This window comes from Triticum aestivum, chromosome 2D (assembly GCF_018294505.1).
Source record: "Triticum aestivum cultivar Chinese Spring chromosome 2D, IWGSC CS RefSeq v2.1, whole genome shotgun sequence".
Taxonomy (NCBI): Eukaryota; Viridiplantae; Streptophyta; class Magnoliopsida; order Poales; family Poaceae; genus Triticum; species Triticum aestivum.
This window is the reverse complement of record NC_057799.1, coordinates 443913163-443932612: the sequence shown is the minus strand read 5'-3', so window position 1 is coordinate 443932612 and position 19450 is coordinate 443913163. Positions and strand designations below refer to the sequence as shown.

General features: G+C 46.9%; 4 protein-coding genes and 1 long non-coding RNA gene across 6 annotated transcripts; 1 reads left to right on the top strand and 4 right to left on the bottom strand.

Annotated features, from left to right (window-relative positions):
- Positions 1–854: 854 nt before the first annotated feature.
- On the bottom strand, positions 855–4259 carry LOC123053722 (uncharacterized). The gene is made up of 4 exons (XR_006425801.1): positions 2641–4259; positions 2440–2503; positions 2149–2330; positions 855–1800 (listed from the first exon to the last, which is right to left on the bottom strand). It is a non-coding gene; the product is annotated as an uncharacterized lncRNA (long non-coding RNA).
- On the top strand, positions 4138–6473 carry LOC123053720 (protein FLOWERING LOCUS T). Its single transcript, XM_044477252.1, has 4 exons — positions 4138–4429; positions 5385–5446; positions 5566–5606; positions 5968–6473. Exons 1-4 carry the CDS (start codon positions 4238–4240, stop codon positions 6195–6197), a joined length of 525 nt encoding a protein of 174 aa, XP_044333187.1. The 5' UTR covers positions 4138–4237; the 3' UTR covers positions 6198–6473.
- On the bottom strand, positions 5928–9458 carry LOC123055829 (pentatricopeptide repeat-containing protein At4g38010-like). Its single transcript, XM_044479672.1, has 3 exons — positions 9376–9458; positions 6437–8959; positions 5928–6145 (listed from the first exon to the last, which is right to left on the bottom strand). Exons 1-2 carry the CDS (start codon positions 9456–9458, stop codon positions 7213–7215), a joined length of 1830 nt encoding a protein of 609 aa, XP_044335607.1. The 3' UTR covers positions 5928–6145; positions 6437–7212.
- Positions 9459–9971: 513 nt separating this feature from the next.
- Positions 9972–13623, bottom strand: LOC123053719 (protein FAR1-RELATED SEQUENCE 7). Of its 2 annotated transcripts, none has more exons than XM_044477250.1 (4): positions 13187–13623; positions 12959–13089; positions 12019–12837; positions 9972–11912 (listed from the first exon to the last, which is right to left on the bottom strand). In XM_044477250.1, the coding sequence occupies exons 2-4, from the start codon at positions 13073–13075 to the stop codon at positions 10179–10181; spliced, it is 2670 nt and encodes an 889-aa protein (XP_044333185.1). In that variant the 5' UTR covers positions 13076–13089; positions 13187–13623; the 3' UTR covers positions 9972–10178. The 2 variants fall into 2 exon arrangements, with proteins under 2 accessions (XP_044333185.1, XP_044333186.1); XM_044477251.1 differs by lacking the exon at positions 13187–13623 and having other exon boundaries at positions 12019–12457; positions 12537–12837.
- Positions 13624–14851: 1228 nt separating this feature from the next.
- LOC123049543 (uncharacterized) lies at positions 14852–16369 on the bottom strand. The gene is made up of 2 exons (XM_044472445.1): positions 15842–16369; positions 14852–15638 (listed from the first exon to the last, which is right to left on the bottom strand). The coding sequence occupies exons 1-2, from the start codon at positions 16037–16039 to the stop codon at positions 15246–15248; spliced, it is 591 nt and encodes a 196-aa protein (XP_044328380.1). The 5' UTR covers positions 16040–16369; the 3' UTR covers positions 14852–15245.
- Positions 16370–19450: the final 3081 nt, after the last annotated feature.

Below are 19450 nucleotides of genomic sequence, written 5' to 3'. Positions count from 1 at the left end.
GAGTCTTATAATTTCGCCTTGAGAATTCTCTTCTTCGACCAAGTCGGGTATCGTATCTTGATGTTTATGAACTGAGAGCCCCTGTTAGGGTCCGACTTGTGTTCGTGGCTTTAGCTTGGACCATGTGGTGATTGAGCGAGTCTTTCTTAGGCGGGTCTCTAACTTCATCTTCAAATTTCTTGCATTTCTGTAGCATTGACACCTGTTGTAGACAGCGGGATCGAGACCGACTATAACACATGGTAGACGTGATGACTACTACCACACACCCTCTTGCTGCACCGCATATTGCCTGGGCTCCCAGCCCCATGGTGGCCTTTTTCTTCTTTGTTCATGCTTTTGGGGGGGGGGGGGGGGGGGAGGGCATGTCTGTGTGGCTCCCAGCCCCATGGTGGCCTTTTTCTTCTTTGTTCATGCTTTTGGGGGGGGGGGGGGGAGGGCATGTCTGTGTTGTTGCCTCAGTAGACTATTTATTTTTTTTGGTGCGACTCGTAGACTTGTTGTATGGACGAATTGGTTGCTTTATTTACAGAGAAAATTTTGGTTTGGCCACTCTAGATTTTGCCAATTTTCTTTATGCCACTCTAGATTTTGACATTCCACTTTTGCCACTCTTAGGGTCTCTTTGATTCAAAGGTAGAAAAATCGTAGGAATAGAAAAGTCATAGGAAATAATATGACGTGTATCTCAAATCTTATGAGTAGAAATAGGGAAGGAGATGCCCTTTGATTCACATCATAGGATTTTTTTTCCATTGAGTCTAGACTAATGTTTATTTTCCTATGAAATGTGAAAGATAGGAAGAATTCCTCCATAGGAATAAGATTCCATTCCTACAAACCAAACGGCTCTAAAGGAATTTTTCCTATAGAAATCCTATCATATGAAATTCCTACAACATTCCTCTAAACCAAAGGAGGCCTTAGCTTTTGACAATTATCATTCAAGTGGCATAAACAAAATTTTTAGAGGGGCAATTGTGATACATTGTCAAAAGCTAAGGCCGGCAAAAGTGAAATAAAATTAGTTTGCTTTTAGTGCTAACAAGCCCATTTCGAGAAGAATAAGCATTTAACTTCAATATAAAAAATGAATTTGGGTGGTGACACTGTAGGCGCACAGCTCAGCCAGAGGACAGTTGCTGTCCACGTACGTACGTTTGCTTTGCCATGAGACCTCCATGCATCCTGAGCACAGACAATGATCTTCAGTACTCCTAACTAGCGTCGTTTTCTGATCCAACGAGCCAATGGCAGGAGAACAATCTCGACAAGGACTTTTGGCGCTAACAAGTGTCATTTTCTGATCCAGCCAGCCAATGGCGGAGGAACAATCTTTTTTGCCGTTTTCAGCAGCTTTGCCCTCCCACACCATCCTCTCCGGCGATTCTTGCTGGTCCATTTCCAGAATCCCGGCGGGAGGGCCGGCGTCGGCGACTTTCATTTCGGTGAGTCCCATCGGGCGGATGCCGAATGGGATGCCGCGCCACGTGAAGGGGGATGGGCGGATGGCTCATTGTCTGCTCCATCTCCGGTCAAGATTATCATGCCAGACACAGTTGGGTCCGTGGATGCTTCCTCCAGCCTGACGTTCGCTGCGTCCACGTAACCGGCCTCGTTGCCTTTCCTGCTCCGCCCCTTTCCCCAAAAGTGGCATGCATATCTAACGGTCAGAGAGCTTCCATCTATCCAGTATACTGATCTGATCCGGCTTCCATTTGCAGATATGCTCCTTGTGCCGTGAAAGCTACAGAAATCCATGTAATCCATAACCAACCAGTTGATGGACGAGAATAGCACCTGCATACAAGAGTGAACTTTTTATTATCAAATACAGTAGCAGCACATACTAATCATTTGGGCATATCCAAATAACCTAAAAGACCTCAGGGACACCAACAGGAATTAGTGTGCGAAGAGGTTTAGCCATGACATGCTTCATGGAGGTGCTATATTAAAGGCCAGATTAACAGTCTGCCGAGCAGTGCATGCGATTGGACAGTCAGAGAACAGAATCGTCTGTTGCTCAAAGCAGAAACTACAACGTGTTTCCCTCTGCCAATGTCTCGTTGACAGCACTAAGTACTCCTGCCTCGATTAATTTGAAATGGAGTAATTACTAGTAGTAGTAGTCATCATCAAAATTACCTTTCAGGCGTTACTCCGGTTCAATTTCCGGAGTAGTGTTTATTTGCTCCAGATGACATGAAAGATATGATAAGATGATGAGCTTTCACTCTGATTTCTGGAACCCCTGCATCGATTAATGTGAGAACTTGAGAAATCACAGAGGATTCTCCAGTTCAGCTCAACAGGCCTGCGCTCTGCAACTGCAAGTGGGAATACGCTATCAGATTACATAAGCCTACGGCGCAGATTACAGCAATAATATGGGATTCTGTGGACCCCTATTACTAGTCAATAACAAATGCAGTAGACCTTATCTCTCTCTTGCTTTCCGCCTTCTCTTTATCTAAAGCCCATCAGCTCCGCAGGCATATTCCTGTTATGATAGAAAGATTACGACACTGTATTTCACAGATCACAATATCAGAAAGTTGCAAGGGCAGTTTGGATGGTCATCTCAAAGAGAAAATGCATCTTTGCGGGTGTACATAGGAAGCTACGTTGAGATCATACCCTCACTCCTTAGAGATCATATTCTGTTAGGCAAGCTGGGCGAGACGTACGGAGTACAAAGAACTTCGTCGAAAATTAGCTAGCAGCACATGCGCGATACATCGCATATATCGCAATCAGTGTCTGTTGAATGAATCTTTGAATTTGGCGTGGAAGCTTGTATCCTGACGATAGTTACCCAAGGAGCTTTCAGTTTAATGGTACATAAAAATTAGTTAAGTGACAGAATGTCGCTGATGATAGCATGATATGAAGGATGACAATATTATATAATTATAGGAGTGGGGAATGACTAATTTTCAGGACCAAAAACAAAAGAATTTATAGGTTCACCTATTGGATAGATAAGCAAAAATGCATTTGAATTTCAGTTTCAATGACACTGCAAGTCCAGCACAGATATAGTTACTGTTCAAACTTTGTTTGTTGGTTTTCCGAAAAGAAAAATGGCTGTGCTGAAATTGTCATTTCAAACTCAACTGCTGGGCCTTAGTCACATTATGCCTGTTTGAGCGTTTAGTCCCCTGGGCTAGATCTCGATTGAAAGACCAATGAACAATCATATCAGAGAATATATGAAACAAAAATATAAAGTCAATATGCCACCTCATCATCATCTAAACTACCACTCTAGTTTTTTAAGGATGAACTAGGCTTGGTTCTGTATTCTAGATGTCGGGATGAATTGAAATAAACCACACACCTGTACCACTAATTAGCTTCAAAAGCCACTACTCGATAAAAGCACTATCAAGAGACAAAATATTAAATTAGGAGACGGCAATGAACAGGTGTCGATAGAAATCCGTAACCACTTTATATCGTTGTGGTATGATAATATTCCCAACCAATCATGGTTGAAAAACCACTTTTGCCGTTCATATTAATTAGTAGATCATGGCTGCAATACCGATAAAATAAAATCGTTTGTAGTATGTATGCTCTAACTTGTACTCCCTCCGTCCGAAAATACTTGTCCGAGGAATGGATGTATCTAGATGTATTTTAGTTCTACATACATCCATTTGTATCCATTTCTACGACAAGTATTTCCGGACGGAGGGAGTATACAGCAGCGAAATATAACACGGGGAGGTACTTGGCCTTTTGATGCTTACGTATCCCATTTGCCTAGAACTATTATTGAGGAAGAGGGAGGGAATTTTCTTGTTGAGCCTGAAGAACAGTTGTCAATCTGAAAGACAAGTCAAAAAGGCAATCAACTTTTCATTAGGAACGCATCATGTCTAGGGTTCCAGATATAGGGAATAAGAAAGCGTGGCCATCAGATTTTATTCCATCGATGTGGAATTGCATTGGACACTCCTTCAATTAGTGTAGGCTTAGAGTGGACAGGCCTAAATATTTCCAGTGATGGCGACCAATATCATACTCTACCTTAAAGTTAGATTCCAAGGCGTCTGGAGCTCATAACTCCTGATATCATGAATGCCTTCAGCACTTTGATTGTTAGTATATATAGGGCATGCACCTGCACTCATCAGTTCACCCAAGTTCACATCTCAAACTAAGTTAGCTTGTTCAGAGCCCAACCCATTCTTACTCAACCCCCGAAGATTGTTAATCTTCACTAACCATGTCGAGGGAGGCACTTGCTATAGGACATGTTGTTGGGGATATTTTGGACCCATTTGTCAAAGCAGCATCACTTAAGGTTATGTACAACGGCAAGGAACTAACCAATGGTTCTGAGCTCAAGCCGTCACAAGTAGCAACTGAACCAAGGATTGACATTGCTGGGCGCGACATGAGGAACCTTTACACTCTGGTAAGTCCAAAACTACATCATTACTACAATGAACAATATTAAGTTTGAGGAGGCATATTTGGGTTCTAGCCAAAAAAAAAAAAAAACTTGTGCTTAATTGCACAGGCTTCAACATCACAAGTCAAACTCGGCTTTACTATTTGTCTTCTAGAAAGTAGTACGCAATCTCCCATCCATAACATGAGCTTTTCAAGTCCGCGCACTTCAGTTGTTACTTGTACGTATATAACACTGAGAGCAAAGAATCTCCACGTTCCGTAATTTGTACATCCTCATCTATACGGATTGAAAAAGAAGTTTGCACTTACATTTATTTATTTCATGTGAATCCTATAAAGATACTATTCTACTTACTTTTGATAGGGTCTGCACATATACCTGCACTTTTTCATTCGGTGATGGCCGGGAATCAAAATTATGCACGTCATCGATGAAGTACAAGAATATTAATCATCATGACTAGATGCGGCAATAAATGCTTACAATTATGAATCTACACACTTTGCTTACGTCATGAAGGTGCTCTAGTAGCGATACTACCGTGAAACTTACAACGTAATAGCCTTGCAGTTATTTAACTTTGCCTTCTTTTTAGAATTCAATTAAAATTTAACCGAAAAGCATCAAGTTAATGGATATCTTTGTAGTGGATATTTTCTTTAATACTGTTCTAGAAGGCGACCGTCTAGTCTAGCCCACCTGCATTAGGGCCCCTCCTAGCCAAAATATACCAGACTCGCCTAATTGGCAATTATGTGCTAGGAACTGATCTGTCTCCCGACTAGCATCCAGTGTCTTGGTGGGCACAGCTTCTTACTTACAAGGCAAAAGTGCATTTCAGGATGTGTATATCGATTTGTCTGCACAAATATCAAATTTTGCTTCCATGGTAACTAGTATGTTCCTAAGATAAGAACATTATTCTCCCTAAAATAACAACCTAACTTGATATTAGGTGATGGTGGATCCTGACTCGCCAAGTCCAAGCAACCCAACAAAAAGAGAATATCTGCATTGGTAAGACCTGGAACATGTCGTAACTAGTACAAGTTACTCAACCAAATTGCTTTTCTATCTTTTACGATGTAACACCTCCAGAGTTAAAAGTGATGCTTATGGTTATATACATGCCACAGGTTGGTGACAGACATCCCAGAATCAACAAATGCCAGTTATGGTGGGTTCTTCATATTCTCTTTCCTTTACTATAATTTGAATGTCTTAATGAGTTGAGTAGTTATCTAATATTCTAAAATAAATGTATAGTAAGCTGGTTCAGAAGTACTGATGAAATTAACCTGTAGCTTGTTTTATTCAAACAAAATATATCATCAGTGATTACTTAAGGGAGAATAACTGGAGATGACAACTACAGTAAGTGCTTAGGGTGCAATTAACAGAAAAGGCACGTAAATAGCATACCTGGATAGTAAGCAGAGCATTGTCCTATCGTTCACATCAATTCATGGCAGAAAGTTCTTCGAATTTAAATACTAGAGTGACATCACTTTAACATGTTAGCACGCATTTTGTTACAGGAAATGAAGTCGTCAGTTATGAAAGCCCAAAACCAACTGCAGGAATACATCGCTTTGCTTTTGTACTCTTCCGCCAATCCGTCCGGCAAACAATATATGCACCAGGATGGAGACCAAATTTCAATACAAGAGACTTCTCCGCACTTTATGGTCTTGGACCCCCTGTGGCAGCAGTGTTCTTCAATTGCCAAAGGGAGAATGGATGTGGAGGCAGGCGATACATTAGATAAATATGGAAGCATTATTACCCATCCTCTACAAGCAGGAGGTTTAACTAAAGTGTGAGAAGATAAACAGGGTCCACATCGCAAAGCAATAGTAAATGCTGGACCGTTTCATGTATCTTAGTTAAAAATTTACATTGTCATGTATGCAAGTACTAAATAGGGTGCTTTCAGAAGGAATTTAACTAGTGTCATGCAAGTACTAAACAGGGTGCTTTTGGAGTGAATTTAACTTACAATCTCACCTTGAACAACACTTTATCTTCTTTAATGAGGAATATATAATTATGGCATATCCAACAACTGTCCCTGTCATGTTAAAAGCAGATGCCCTTCATCAACTAACAAGTTGAGTGAAAGATAGCAGAACAAAGAACTAATGATGTCTCATACTCCTTCAGAACACTTCACTCCTAGGCTTCAGAGATAACTTCAGATACTAATAACAGGCATGTTTACAAGGCTGGTATATTTAGCTCTGCATAGCTCTTGGCGCGGTTATCTACCAGTCTCAACTCTCAACTCAATCTGATGTTAAAAGGTTCAGCAACTTTTTGCCTCACCTTATATAAAACGATTACAAATTAGTCTGGCTTTGTGCCAGTACCTTGTAAGGGTCAGAGTCCACTCCTCCATCCAGGAGTTCTGATGGTGAAATTCACCATCAATCATGTTCAAGAACTGAAGAGAGGCTCCAAGAGGCACCCAACAATGGCTGATATTCACTGTTAATCATGTCTGGCTAACTTTGTACTCCACTTGGCTGTTCAGATTTTTAACGCCAGAAAAGCTGCGTAAGCACAAGAGCAACAAACAATGAAATATAAATGTGCAGTAGCAATTCCAAGGTTAGACTTGATCACCCACTCACCCACAGAAATAGGTGTAGCCAGATGATGCTAACAGTATGCAATGACTACCTAAAGTTGATATCCAGTCCCTAGGACCAACTAAATCAGTAGATATTTTCTGAATGCATAAGATCAAATCTCCAACGAAAACTGAGAATCGGCCTGAAGAATTACAACGCATCCAAATGTATTTGCTTCATTAGCATGAAAAGCACGGCACATATCGCATCCATATCTTGATGGTTCGTCTGTCCAACTACAAATTCACTGGTCTTACCATTCACCTCAATCAAACTGGATCCTGGCTCCTTCCACAAGCCTTTTTCACTCAACAGCCCTCTCACCCTCTTTACATCAGTCCATCTATCATTCAGAGCATATAAATTTGAGAGGAGTACATAAAACCCACTCCCAGAGGACTCCAACTCATGGACATGCCTTAGAATCTGCTGTGAAAACTCTACTCGCCCATGAGCTTGGCATGCACTCAGCAGGGCTCCCCACGTGGACACAGCAGGCGTCATAGGCATGACCTTAATTAAACCATATGCTTCCTGAATGAGCCCAGCTCTGCCAAGAAGATCAACCATGCAACCGTAATGCTCTTCCCATGGCGAGAGATTGTATGAATTATTCATCAAATTAAACAACCCGAGGCCTTCTTGCACCAAACCTGTGTGGCAGCAAGCACCAAGGACGATTATAAAGGTGACTTCATTGGGGGGCAAGCCTGAAGCCACCATCCTGTCAAAGTACACAAGAGCTTCCCTACCATGACCATGCAATGCGAACCCATTGATCAACGCATTCCAAGATGATACATTCTTTACGGGCATCTTATGGAAGATTGAAAGAGAAGTTTCCAAGCACCCGCACTTTGCGTACATATCAACCAATGATGTCCCCACATGTACATCCCACTCGATGCCTTTACGCTCTATATATTCATGCACCCACCTCCCAGACTCCAGCGCGCCTAAGCTCGCACAAGCTGAGAGGACAGTGGAGAGAACAACCTTATCTGGCTTCACCCCTGATGTCTGCATCCCATTGAACAGCTCCAAGGCCTCGCTAGGAAGCCTGCAGTGCACCAAACCACTTATCATGACCGTCCAAGAAACAATGTCCCTCACCAAAAGCCTGTCGAACACCCGCCTTGCAAGATGCAACTTCTCGCACTTGACATACATATCTAACAAAGCATTCCCAACGATGAGTTCCAGCTCCCTCTGCCGCTTGAGACACCACCCGTGCACGGCCTTCCCAGCACGCACAGCCCCCAGCCGCCCGCACGCGACCAGCGCGCTAGCCAATGTCCCCTCGTTCGGCGCAACGTCCATCTCGCCAAACACCGCGAGAGCCTCGACGAACCTCCCTCCCCTGACGAACGCGGACACCAGCGCGGTCCAGGACACGACGTCCCGCCCCGCCATTTCGTCGAACACCCTCCTCGCGTCGCCGCACTCGCCGCACGCGCCATACAGCGTGGCCGCCGCCGAGCCGCGCGCACGCCTTGAGCGCGGCCGGGAGCGTGTACCCGTCGGGCCGCCCGGCGTCGCCGCCCGCGGCGAGGACCGCGAAGACGCGGAACGCGGCGGGGGGGTCGCCGGAGAGGGTGAGGTGGGAGATGAGGGCGTTGAACGGGTGCGCGCAGCGCGGGCGGGGGCGGAGCCGGAGCAGCGCGCGGACGGCGTCCGCCGGGGCGCGCGTCGCGGAGGCGAGGTGCCTGGCGAAATGCGCGAGGACGGCGGCGTCCGCGGCGAGGCCCGAGGTGAGGAGGAGGGCTTGGACGGCGGGGAGCGCGCGCGCAGGGAGAGGGCTCGGGCCCGCGAGGATGGCGCGGAGGGCGACCGGCATACGAGAAGAGGGGGTTTGAGTTTTGTGATCGCGGCATGGAGTAGCCTCGTTTCAGAACGCCTTATTGTCAGATCGTTTCGGAACAAAAAAACACTTTTTTGATTTTTATTACATATACGTAGATCGTTACGGAACACCTTCGTTGTTTTTGAGATAGTTCACCGTTCCCGTAAAACTACAGTACTATCGTGAATATCGTGGGTTCAATTTGACACTGGAGGGCTATATGCAAGTATAATAAAGGAGATTAGAGCAACTTCGACTCAGTTGCAACGATGTTTCTTCATCTTCGAAGGACGCGAATCAAATACAGAGGCGCTCGTAGCCTTGCTAAACATACTTTAGGTCTCCTTTTAGGACGCTATGTGTGGCTCCTAAATCCCCCTGATATTTCATGTATTCCCATGTACTTGGACATTGATCAATAAAGAGAAGTATGTTTAGACTAAAAAGAAAAATCTCTATTTCAGCCCTACCTTCTATCTAGACTGATGGAGTAGCTGGAAAATACTCCATTCCAGACAATAAAACGAGACCTATATTTGATGAGGCCGCCCATTGCTGTTGTTTCACAACACTCTTGGGGCTCTTTTGATTCCAAGAAATTTCATAGGATTGTTGGAGGATTAGAATCCTTAGGAATTTTCCATATGTTAGTCGTTCGATTTGTAGGATTGGATTTTTTTTTTCCTAAAGAATCATTGTGCTATATTTCATATAACCTAACATTCACTTCAACATTTTTTTACAATTTCTTTGTTTTTCTTATGACATCAAACACTCTCACTCTCTCATGGAGATATAACATCCACTCCAACATTTTTCTCTTTTAAGGATTCATTTGTACTCCCCCTGTTCCAAAATACTTGTCATGGTTTTAGTTCAAAGTACTACATTTCATAGGAAATATAACATCCACTCCAACCTCTTTTTTTTTCATTTCCTTTGTTTTTCCTATAGCATCAAACACTCTCTGGCACCCTGTAAGATTCGAGTGGGCATGCCCCTTCAATCTTGTATTTTTTACGTTCCTGCGTTTTGAAATTCCTGCTAATCAAAGAGGCCCTTAGGATGGAAAAAGTAAGTTCAGCAGAAATTTCAATAGTTCATGACATCCGACTCTTTGCAGGACTTCGTTATCTGTTGATAACTGGTTGTCTGGACAAGCAACTACAATGCTTGCACACAAAAGGTACAGCAGATAAATTCTTCAGCCGCAATCATGAAACTCTGGCAAGGGATTTGCTAAGGGTAACATACATCTGCAACACAGTTCAAATTACCCAAATTTTGCACTCTTTTGCCATCTTTTCAAAACACAACTACTCGGTAGCTCATTCAGTTTTGAGCTTCTCAGCACTAGGTTAATATGGCGGCACGAGATTCCTACCGACTCAAATAGCTTGCAGGAGCAGTTGGCCGTCATGGTGACTGCGTCCCAACGCACCTCCCTAACTTTGTCGGAGTCGTCACCACCGATGGCCACAGTTTTCACCCCCTCGGTTTGTGCCATGTCTTCGACAACGCAATGGTCTCTAGCAGCGACAATCTCTTCTTGGAACCTCTCAAACACCTCATGTGTGAACACTACACTTCCATGCTTCTCCAATCCCCATGGTGTTATCAATTGAGGTGTCGCATAGGCGCTCGTGTGATCTGCATTCGATTCCTCTTGACGCTGACACTCTAAGGCTGATTCAAACCTAAGCCAAAACTCAGCCAAAGAGAGCTTCTGGTTGATGAAACAGTTGAAAAATGACTTTGCGCTCTTTGACCATGCAGTGCTTCTGATAATGCCTGACAGATGGGTATCCCTCGAGTAGGCCAGAATCCATCTTTCACGGGTGGAATACCTTTCAGCCAGCCACTGATTGCCCTGCAACCCAAAGTCGGAAATTATAGACTCCCATTTTGACTCAAACTCGAACACAGTTTCTGACCCCAAAACACATTCGTTCATCCTTGTCTGAAATAGAGGGTTGTTTCTAAGAGATGGTTCAACCTTCTCGGGCATTCTTTCCAACATCTCCAACATGCACAACCTATGGCTGGTGGCTGGTAGAACATTACTGATCGCAGCCTTCATCCTATCATTTTCCCTAGTTACAATAGTTTTAGGAGAGACCCCTCCCATTGCCCTTAGGAAGGTCTGAAACAGCCAGGCATACGACTCAATCTTCTCATCAGCTAGGAATGCAGCACCGAAAAGCACACTTTGCAGATGATGATTGGTTCCAGTAAATGGTGCAAAAATCATGCCGTGTTGATTCATGGTGTTTGTAGAATCAAAAGTTAAAATATCACCGAAATAAATGTAGTTTTTCCTGCTTGTGGCATCAGCCCAAAATACATGCACCAACATACCCTGGTCATCCACATCACAGTCAAAGAAAAATGCTGAATCCTCTTGCTGCTTTCTACATAGCTGGGCCACAAATATCTGAGCATCTTCATTCTTGATTTTACTGCAAAGATCATGATGGTATTTCTGCAAGTCTCTCTTTGTGCATCCCACATTGTCAGACCTCCCCTCACTGACATGATCAGGCTTGTTTGCCTGGGAGGTGCCTGAGCTTGCTTTGCAGTGTGTGGATACTGTTGGCTTCACCTTGTCACTCAATTGACGATTAGATCTAATCAAGTGACACTTATCAGGCGGCACAAATCCATGATTGTGGTGCTCGATCCATGATGTAATTTTATACTTGTTATCAGTGCACCGCTTCACAATAATACGAGCATCACACCCACATCTGGTTACCTTTCGTACCTTTCTCTTCCTAGAGGGATCATCAACGCCCATACATTTGTCGGACCTGAAACCTTCCCTTGAGCACATGAAGCGCTTCCATTGCACCACCTCGTTATTCAGCAACTTACGCTGCCCAACACGTACTGAAAACCCACAGTGATGTGCATATGACTTGTAAAACTCCTCCACAGAACCAATGTCTTCAAATACCATCCCTACTGATGGCTTCAATGCCTCGTCACATTCAGGCGCGAGTGAAGACTGCAACATCAGAAAACCACTACAGTAAGTACCATGATGCATAACCTAGTAGTGTCACAAGGAGAACATAAGGCAAGCCATTGTACTCACAGAGAGAGATACGTACGCTTAGTTTATTCTTTGCCTTCTCGCTAACTCTTCGCTTTGATTTAATCACTTTATCAGGTGAAACGAGTCCATGATTGTGGTGCTCGATCAATGATGATATGTTATATGTGTTACCACTGCACCATTTCACAACAATATGGGCATTACATCCACATCTAGTCACCTTCACATTTCGCTTCTTTCTCTCATTAGAGGGGTCTTTACCTTTGTCGGACCTGAAGCCTTCCCTTGAGCACATGAAGCGCTTGAATTGCACTACCTCCTTATTCAGCAACTTATGCTGCCCAACACGCACCTTAAACCCGCAATGGCATGCATATGATTTGTAGAACTCCTCCGCAGAGCTGAGGCCTTCAAATGCCATCCCTATCGACGGCCTCAACGCCTCATCGCACTCGGGTATAACCTTTTCCTTCTCGCTAGCTCCACGGTTTGATCTAATCAAATGAAGCTTATCAGGTGGCACAAAACCATGATTGTGTTGCTCAATCATCGAGTGGATCTTGTAGGTGTTACCGCTGCAGCGCTTGACGTAGATATGCGCATCGCAGCCACATCTGGTGACCTCCCTCTTGCGCTTCTTATTCGCGGCTTTAACATTCCTTTTACCCTTCTCCGACCTGAACCCTTGGCTTGAGCACATGTAGCGCTTGCTCTCAATCACATTGTCCACCACCTTCTGCTGCCCGACACGAACCCCGAAACCCACGCGGTGTGCGAACGACTTGTAGAACGCTTCCACCGCCTCCAGGCCTTCGAATGTCATCCCCAAAGCAGGCTTCCATTCCTCGGCACTCTGGGACGTTGAAGTCGAACACTGCAATGTATGAAAGGGAAAACTCACTAAAATTACAATGCACAACCGGCTAACTCAGATAGAAAAAGGCATTCCTGAAGAAAATAGAAAAGGGCAGGAATTGCCTCATGCTAGTACTCACAGGCTGAGGCATGCTTGTAGTATCTCTCTCCGGTGTACCAGGCCGGCCCTCATCCAACAGCAGCGGGGAGTTTATCCCAGCGAACGGCTGAGCCTGGACGATGGTTACGGATTCCATCGCTGGCTCGTCGCCTTAAAAAATTCCCAATGTCAGCGAGCCAGGTTCCAACAAGCAAGCAGGAGTGAACATGTATGTCCGGTGTACAGCAGCACCAGCTGATGCGAGTACCTGAATCGGCAGAAAGTTCGCGAATTGTAGGATCCAAGGTCCCCGTAGGCCGTGGCCCTTGCGGAGATCCGAGGAGACGCGGAAGGCGAGCTCCTCTTATTCTAGGGTTGGGCGGCGATTGGAGCAGGACGGTCCGCCCGAGCACCGGCGACGCCGGCGCGGAATGGAGGTCGATGGCCGTGCGGCGCGCGGGCGCGAGAGAGGTGGCGGCGACCAACGGGCGTGGGCGCGGCACGGCGCGGAGGGCCTCCTTCTAGGGCTCGGGTGACGCCGGCGCCGGGGGCCGGGGTCGAGTTTCGCATCCGGGGCCGAGGTTTTTTTTCCTGAAGGAACAGGCAAGCCGGGTCCCGACAGTAGTTGTAAAAAAATTAGGGATATTTGCATCACCTCTGTGGATCGAGCAAATCCAAAACCAGCCTAGTGAACGCCCAACCACCAAGCGGAACATTCATTTCCCACCACGTGTGACCGCCGACAAAACCCTTCCGCCGCGCCCCACCGCCCCCGGATCCGCACCTTCCCCGCCACCGTGTGACCCCTAAATCAGCCCAATCCACAGCCATGCAGCCACACTGCCCGATTTCGACGCCGCATCACCTCTGCAATACCCCACGCGCACGGTCCTCTAGCCAGGATCCGCCTCACAGTTGCCTGCATCAAACGTCGCGCCTGCGCCGTTGTCATGCCGCCGAAGGGCAAGACAGGATGCAAGGGGTGATGTTGCTTCCCTCCGCCCGCTTTGTGTGGAGTTTCAGTGTGACAACCATTGCTACTGGCTCGGCACCTTCGCAACTGTGGTGCTCGTCCCGCGTGTGTACAACATCATCATGTGGCATTTTGGTTGGCCGATCATGAGATGAACTTTTAGGACATCGAATCCCTGGAGCAGGCGGAATTCATCGGGCTGAACAATGTGAACATACACCCCCTCGGTGAGAAGAAGAAGGGGGGTCCACATTGCTCCCAGCGAGAGCAATGAAGTGGCGATTGCGAGGTTCGCTCGGGAGAATCTATAGTACATTGAGTACGAGTTGGAGTTTTTCTGGAAGTGCGGCCACGAGAAAAAAAAACAGGTGAAGCAGAAGAACGAGGCTGGCCCTCGACGGTGATCAAGATCGAGTCCGACAAGGACGACGACGATGAGGAGCTCGATAGTTCTGACGAGGAGACCACCGCGCTCTGGAACTCGATCCAGAGCACCCCGAGTCCGACTAGTAGTTTATGTTCAGGGTGATCAAGTAGTATCGGTATGAAGTAGTCATTGCAATGTTTGTAGTATGAACTATGTTTATGTTTAAAATGTTTGAAATGAACTTGGTATCTTTGCACTTCTGTTTGTGTGAATGAACTTGTTTTACACCATCTATTGGAGCACTAGTAGTGACCTATTGTACATCACCTATTGAAGGAGGTTTTTGTGATGTAGAAAGGCACCCTGGTGCCCTCATCTATTGGAGATGCTCTAAGGTAAGAAGGGATTCAGGCAGTGAAACTGACGACATGTCCCAAAGGAAAATTAACAGGCCAATTTGGTGCTGCTCCAAATCAGTTGCATGATGAATCGCTACATAGCAGGCAGAATTGTATCGTCTAAAAAAAAAGGTAGGAAATGTATCAAAACGATACCAGCAGAATTTGCAGAAACATCACATCCACACAACAGGATTCCTTGGAGAAATGAAGTGTAACTGCAGACATCAGTTCAGCTACAGACACACTTGCTTCAGTAGTACAAAGAGTTTACTGAAACTACACATGGAAATCAGTCAAACACATTCCTCCACTCCACCCTTGTCTGAAATACAGGGCTGTTTTTAAGAGATGGTTCAACCTTCCCAGGCATTTTTCAGGTGATAATGATTACTCCAGTAATAAATGGTGCAGAGATCAAAATATGCTGAATTAAATTCAGTTTCTCCTACTTGCGGCATCAGCCCAGAACACATGCACATGGCCATACAAATCTCATCTGTAGACAAGATGGACAACATTACATAATCTGGAGGGGAGAACACATGGCATTTCTGCCGCACGAGTCATCCCTCTTCATCCTGCGGATCTAGCTATCACCGTCGCCGATGGCTAGCATCGGCAGATCAGCCCGACCAACGTCCGGGACGCCGACAGGGGGCAGAGGCGACGCCTCGATCGCCTCGACCACCGGCTTCTTCCCTATCTTGAGGGTACTCTTGACCATGTCCCCGACGGACTTGAAAGGGTTGGTCAGCTTCTTCTGCACCGCGAGGAGGAACGACACCTCGTTGAACTGCCACGCGGCGATCATCACCATCACCGTGCCGAGCAGGATGTGGGTGATCATGTTCTGCCTCTTGATCTTGCTCAGGTCTTTCGCCACGTCGCCTGGCCCCGCCTCCTCGCCGCTCTCCGGGTGAGGATTGATGGAGCTCAGTTCGGCACCGTCCGGATCATCATCGTTTTCCAGCGTCTCCAACTGTTGAAAATAAATTCAGGGTCTGCATCTAACGAATGATGAAATGAATGAAGCAGGATTTGTATCGACAAAGGATGACGTCGGATGTAGCAGATGAATGTCAGGTAATTGCAGCGGCAGATGCAATCCAATCTTGGGACCAAAAGGTGCATCTGCAACCTGAAACAATTCAGATGTACAAGAAGAGGCAGAGACATAGATACCTTGGAGAGCAACGAGGAGAGGAAGAGATCCTCCTCACGATCCATGGCGCCATCATCCCCTTCCCCTTGCTGTCGCTGCTTGCCCCTTTTCTCCTCCAGGAGCCCATGAATGGCCTCCTGCAGCAGCTCCACCTTCTTCCTCCTTCCCTTCTCCCCACCACCACCACCACCACCTCCGGCGTCTCCTCCGGTGGCCATGCCGACGCCGATTGAATGGGACAAGAACAGACGCGCAGGAACGGCTGAAAACGAAAGAAAACAGAGGAACGTGCACGCCCCTTTCCCAATTGGAGGAAAATTACACAAAATTCATGTCGCTGTCGTGGATTCAGAGGGATCCTTCGGGCCCAGATAGGTGTTTCTAGGCTCCTGCCAAACGGGCGCTGCAACTGGCAATCCAGGCGACGGCGAGATGAGATTGCGAGGTCTGCGGCTGCTGGCGGACGGGGGTTGAGGACGGGGTATCCAAAAATGGCGTAGCAGCGGCAGCGGCGGCTGGCCGGAGGTGGACTTGACGACAGGGCTAAATAGTATAGTTCGCATGTGCGACGTGTGGCGTGGCGACCGCATGGGAACTCGTGTGCGGGCCACATGCTCCTTGCATCGTGCTCGATCTAGGGGCCTCTTTTGTCCGGCGACGTGGCACCACGGGACGGGCAAACGAGAGCAAGGATCTTGAAAAGATTCTTGTGCTTTGGAAAGGAATCTACTCCCTCTGATCTTTTTACTTTGTATATTAGATTTGTATATCATGTCAAATTTTATGAAGTTTAACCAAATTTATAACACTATGAAACTACATTTCATATTGAATCTAACAATATTGCATTGTAAATGTTGGTATTTTTTTTTATAAATTTGATCAAAGTAGAGATGCTTTGACTTCGGATAAAACTTATATGCGGACCAAAAAGGACCGGAGGGAGTATATTAAGTAGAGTAAATTCAAATTTTATCTCAAGTTTTACGTTTATGACAGATATTACTCTATTTAGCAAAAAAAATCAATTTATATCCCATTTAGTGAAACTTGTGCCACAATTTAACGCATTCTATGTTTCCCATTTTTTCTGCTGACAAGCACTTTGCCTTCGGCGGTTGATACAAGTAATACCCAACAATTTTTTGACGATAACCAACAAAATATTTAGTTATAAATATTGCAACCTTCAATTTTAGGAGAAGACAAATTGGGTTTATTTTCATTTCATATCTTATATGGCGTTGTTTTGATAGATTTTGCTGGTGCTCTATTCAGTATAAAAGTTACCGTCTCTAAAACATAACTCAAAAAGATAATGATAAATCAGTTGATGACATCATCAATCTCACCATGTCTATACAAGGTTCGATTACATCTCTCGGACACTCCATTCATGTGTGGTGTTCCAGGAGCTGTAAGATTTTATTTTATTTTTAAATCCACAATTGTTCGGATGTTCGTTAAATTTGTAACTCAAATATTCTCCTCTGCAATCTGATCGAAGAAATTTGATTTTCTTGTTTCAATGATTTTCTACTTCACTTTGAAATTCTTTTAATTTTTTGAATGTTTCAGACTTACGATTCATTAAGTAAATATGACCTCCGTCCTAATTGATTGGTCCCCTCTGTAATTTATGCCAAATTTTGATCAAATATTTAACTAATAAAATGTTAATATATGTTAAAAAATTATATCATTGGATTCATATTTGAACATAGTTTTCAGTGATATAATTTTTTGTGACATCCATGATTATTTTGTTAGTTAAATTATGATCAAAATTTGACACAAAATACAATTGGGAACAATAAACCAGGATAGGGGTAGTATAACCATATCTACTCAAAGCATCTATGAAAGTAGAGGAACCCGCCATGCGCAGCTACGCTCATCGGATCATATAGATCTGCATGTACGATTTCCAACAAGTCAGATGTCCGTCTCTGTCGGGGGGTGGACCCCGGGCAGGCAACGGAACCCGGATCCTCTTCAAAAACAACAGGGCTGGCACCGCCCCTCAATACCGGCACGCGCTTGGCCGGGGCGCTCGATCCGGCCAAGCCCCGCAAGCTGGCCAGACTAGCCGACCCGGCAAGACACGTCGACTCGGCCTCGACAACTGGCGCAAGAAGCCGAACCCGGCACGGCCGAAGCATCCTCAACAAGCCAGCGCCACCCATGGCGTGCTACGCAATCTAGCCGCGGGTCAACTCCCGTCCCATCCAGGCCGTATGATGGGGACGAGACTTCAATCTACGATGACCGAGGCAACAGTGCCCCGTCCATGCCTCTGGTCAGCAGGAACGTGGCAACAGTGCCCCTCACCTACCCGCTGACCAGGGCCGGCGTGGCTACAGTGCCCCCGCCCTCATCGCTGACGACAGCAAGCGGCAACCTGACGGAGAGCACTGTACGCGACTCAACTCGGCCACGCCCTAACGATCGACAAGACGGCACACAGTCCCCCTAGGCTTGCGGGGCCCGCACCTAGGGGAACCCGGCGAACCAGAAGACCTCAGCGGGACCCAGCCCGGGTCCCCGGACACCGACAACACGAACCTACCGACTTATAACATTACCATTGTACCCCCGGGGGTTGGACTATAAAACCCCCCGGGAGCCCACGATCATAGGGGCGAGCGGGAAGACTAGCCACAAAACAGCAACACCGAAGAAAAGGAGCAGCCCAAGCCTTGGCCAGCTTCCTTCCTCCTCCATACAGCTCTAGGAGCAACATTGTACTATTGATCATCCAACTACACTCGGCAGGACTAGGGGTATTATCTCTCCGGAGAGCCCCGAACCTGGGTATGTCCGGCGTCCCGCGCCCGCTCATGCCAACCTCGCCTCTGGAGCCCACCAGCGCCCTCGAGCCTCCTCCTCTCTTTAGCCATCCCTTGGCATCTGCCGTGCGCCCACCACGACAGTTGGCGCCCACCGTGGGGCAACTCGAGGAGCTGGCCGGGAGCATGCTTCAGACGGGGCCCTCCCCCTACACCGACGAGTCCGTCGCGCTAGCGGACGACGTCGTCGGCGCGCTTGTCGCCTCCTTCACCGTGCTGCGCATCTCCGATGCGTTCGCGGCCGACGAGTACCCCAGCGAGGTGCTCAGCTACTCTGACTCTCCCCTCTCCCTCGGCGGCGGCGTTTCCGCCGGGGCAATGGACGTCCATGTGGAGGTTTTCGTCACCGGCGACGGCGCCTCCTCCTCGTTGAGCAAGACGAGGAAGGCTGCCGAAGCCAGGGCCGCAGCAGATCGGATCGAGCCGTTCGATCCATTGCGCGTCGCGATGCAGAGCCTCCGCATCCCCATCGGCACCGACGTCGACGCCACCAACGTCGTTGAGGCCCGAACCCAGCTCGAGGAAAGGCGCCAGCCGATGCTGGACCTATCTGAGACGCTCGCCGCCACTCTGCGTCGCCTGGACGCCGCTCAGCTGGAGCGTGACGCCGCCTACGGATTCACGCCCGCTGCGGCCGAGCCAAGCCGGGTCGCCGATGTGCGTGCCCGGGGAGGAGCGATCGGCCGGGCCTTCGGCGCCGTCCCAACCGTCTACGAGACCCCAGCGAAGAACATGTGCGCTGCCCAGGCAGCCGCAGTCGGCCTGGACCAGCTCGCGGGT

Bases quoted from the DNA above. Each gene is read 5' to 3' on its own strand.
- LOC123053720 (XM_044477252.1), top strand. From the start codon at position 4,238: ATGTCGAGGGAGGCACTTGCTATAGGACATGTTGTTGGGGATATTTTG. The intron at 5,447-5,565 runs GTAAGACCTGGA...TACATGCCACAG, and splicing joins AAAAGAGAATATCTGCATTG to GTTGGTGACAGACATCCCAG. The intron at 5,607-5,967 runs GTGGGTTCTTCA...ATTTTGTTACAG, and splicing joins ATCAACAAATGCCAGTTATG to GAAATGAAGTCGTCAGTTAT.
- LOC123055829 (XM_044479672.1), bottom strand. From the start codon at position 9,458: ATGGGCGGCCTCATCAAATATAGGTCTCGTTTTATTGTCTGGAATGGA. The intron at 8,960-9,375 runs GTAGGGCTGAAA...TCTGACAATAAG, and splicing joins TCCATCAGTCTAGATAGAAG to GCGTTCTGAAACGAGGCTAC.
- LOC123053719 (XM_044477250.1), bottom strand. From the start codon at position 13,075: ATGGAATCCGTAACCATCGTCCAGGCTCAGCCGTTCGCTGGGATAAAC. The intron at 12,838-12,958 runs GTGAGTACTAGC...CATACATTGCAG, and splicing joins CTACAAGCATGCCTCAGCCT to TGTTCGACTTCAACGTCCCA. The intron at 11,913-12,018 runs GTACGTATCTCT...CTGATGTTGCAG, and splicing joins AGGCAAAGAATAAACTAAGC to TCTTCACTCGCGCCTGAATG.
- LOC123049543 (XM_044472445.1), bottom strand. From the start codon at position 16,039: ATGGCCACCGGAGGAGACGCCGGAGGTGGTGGTGGTGGTGGTGGGGAG. The intron at 15,639-15,841 runs GTATCTATGTCT...TATTTTCAACAG, and splicing joins TCTCCTCGTTGCTCTCCAAG to TTGGAGACGCTGGAAAACGA.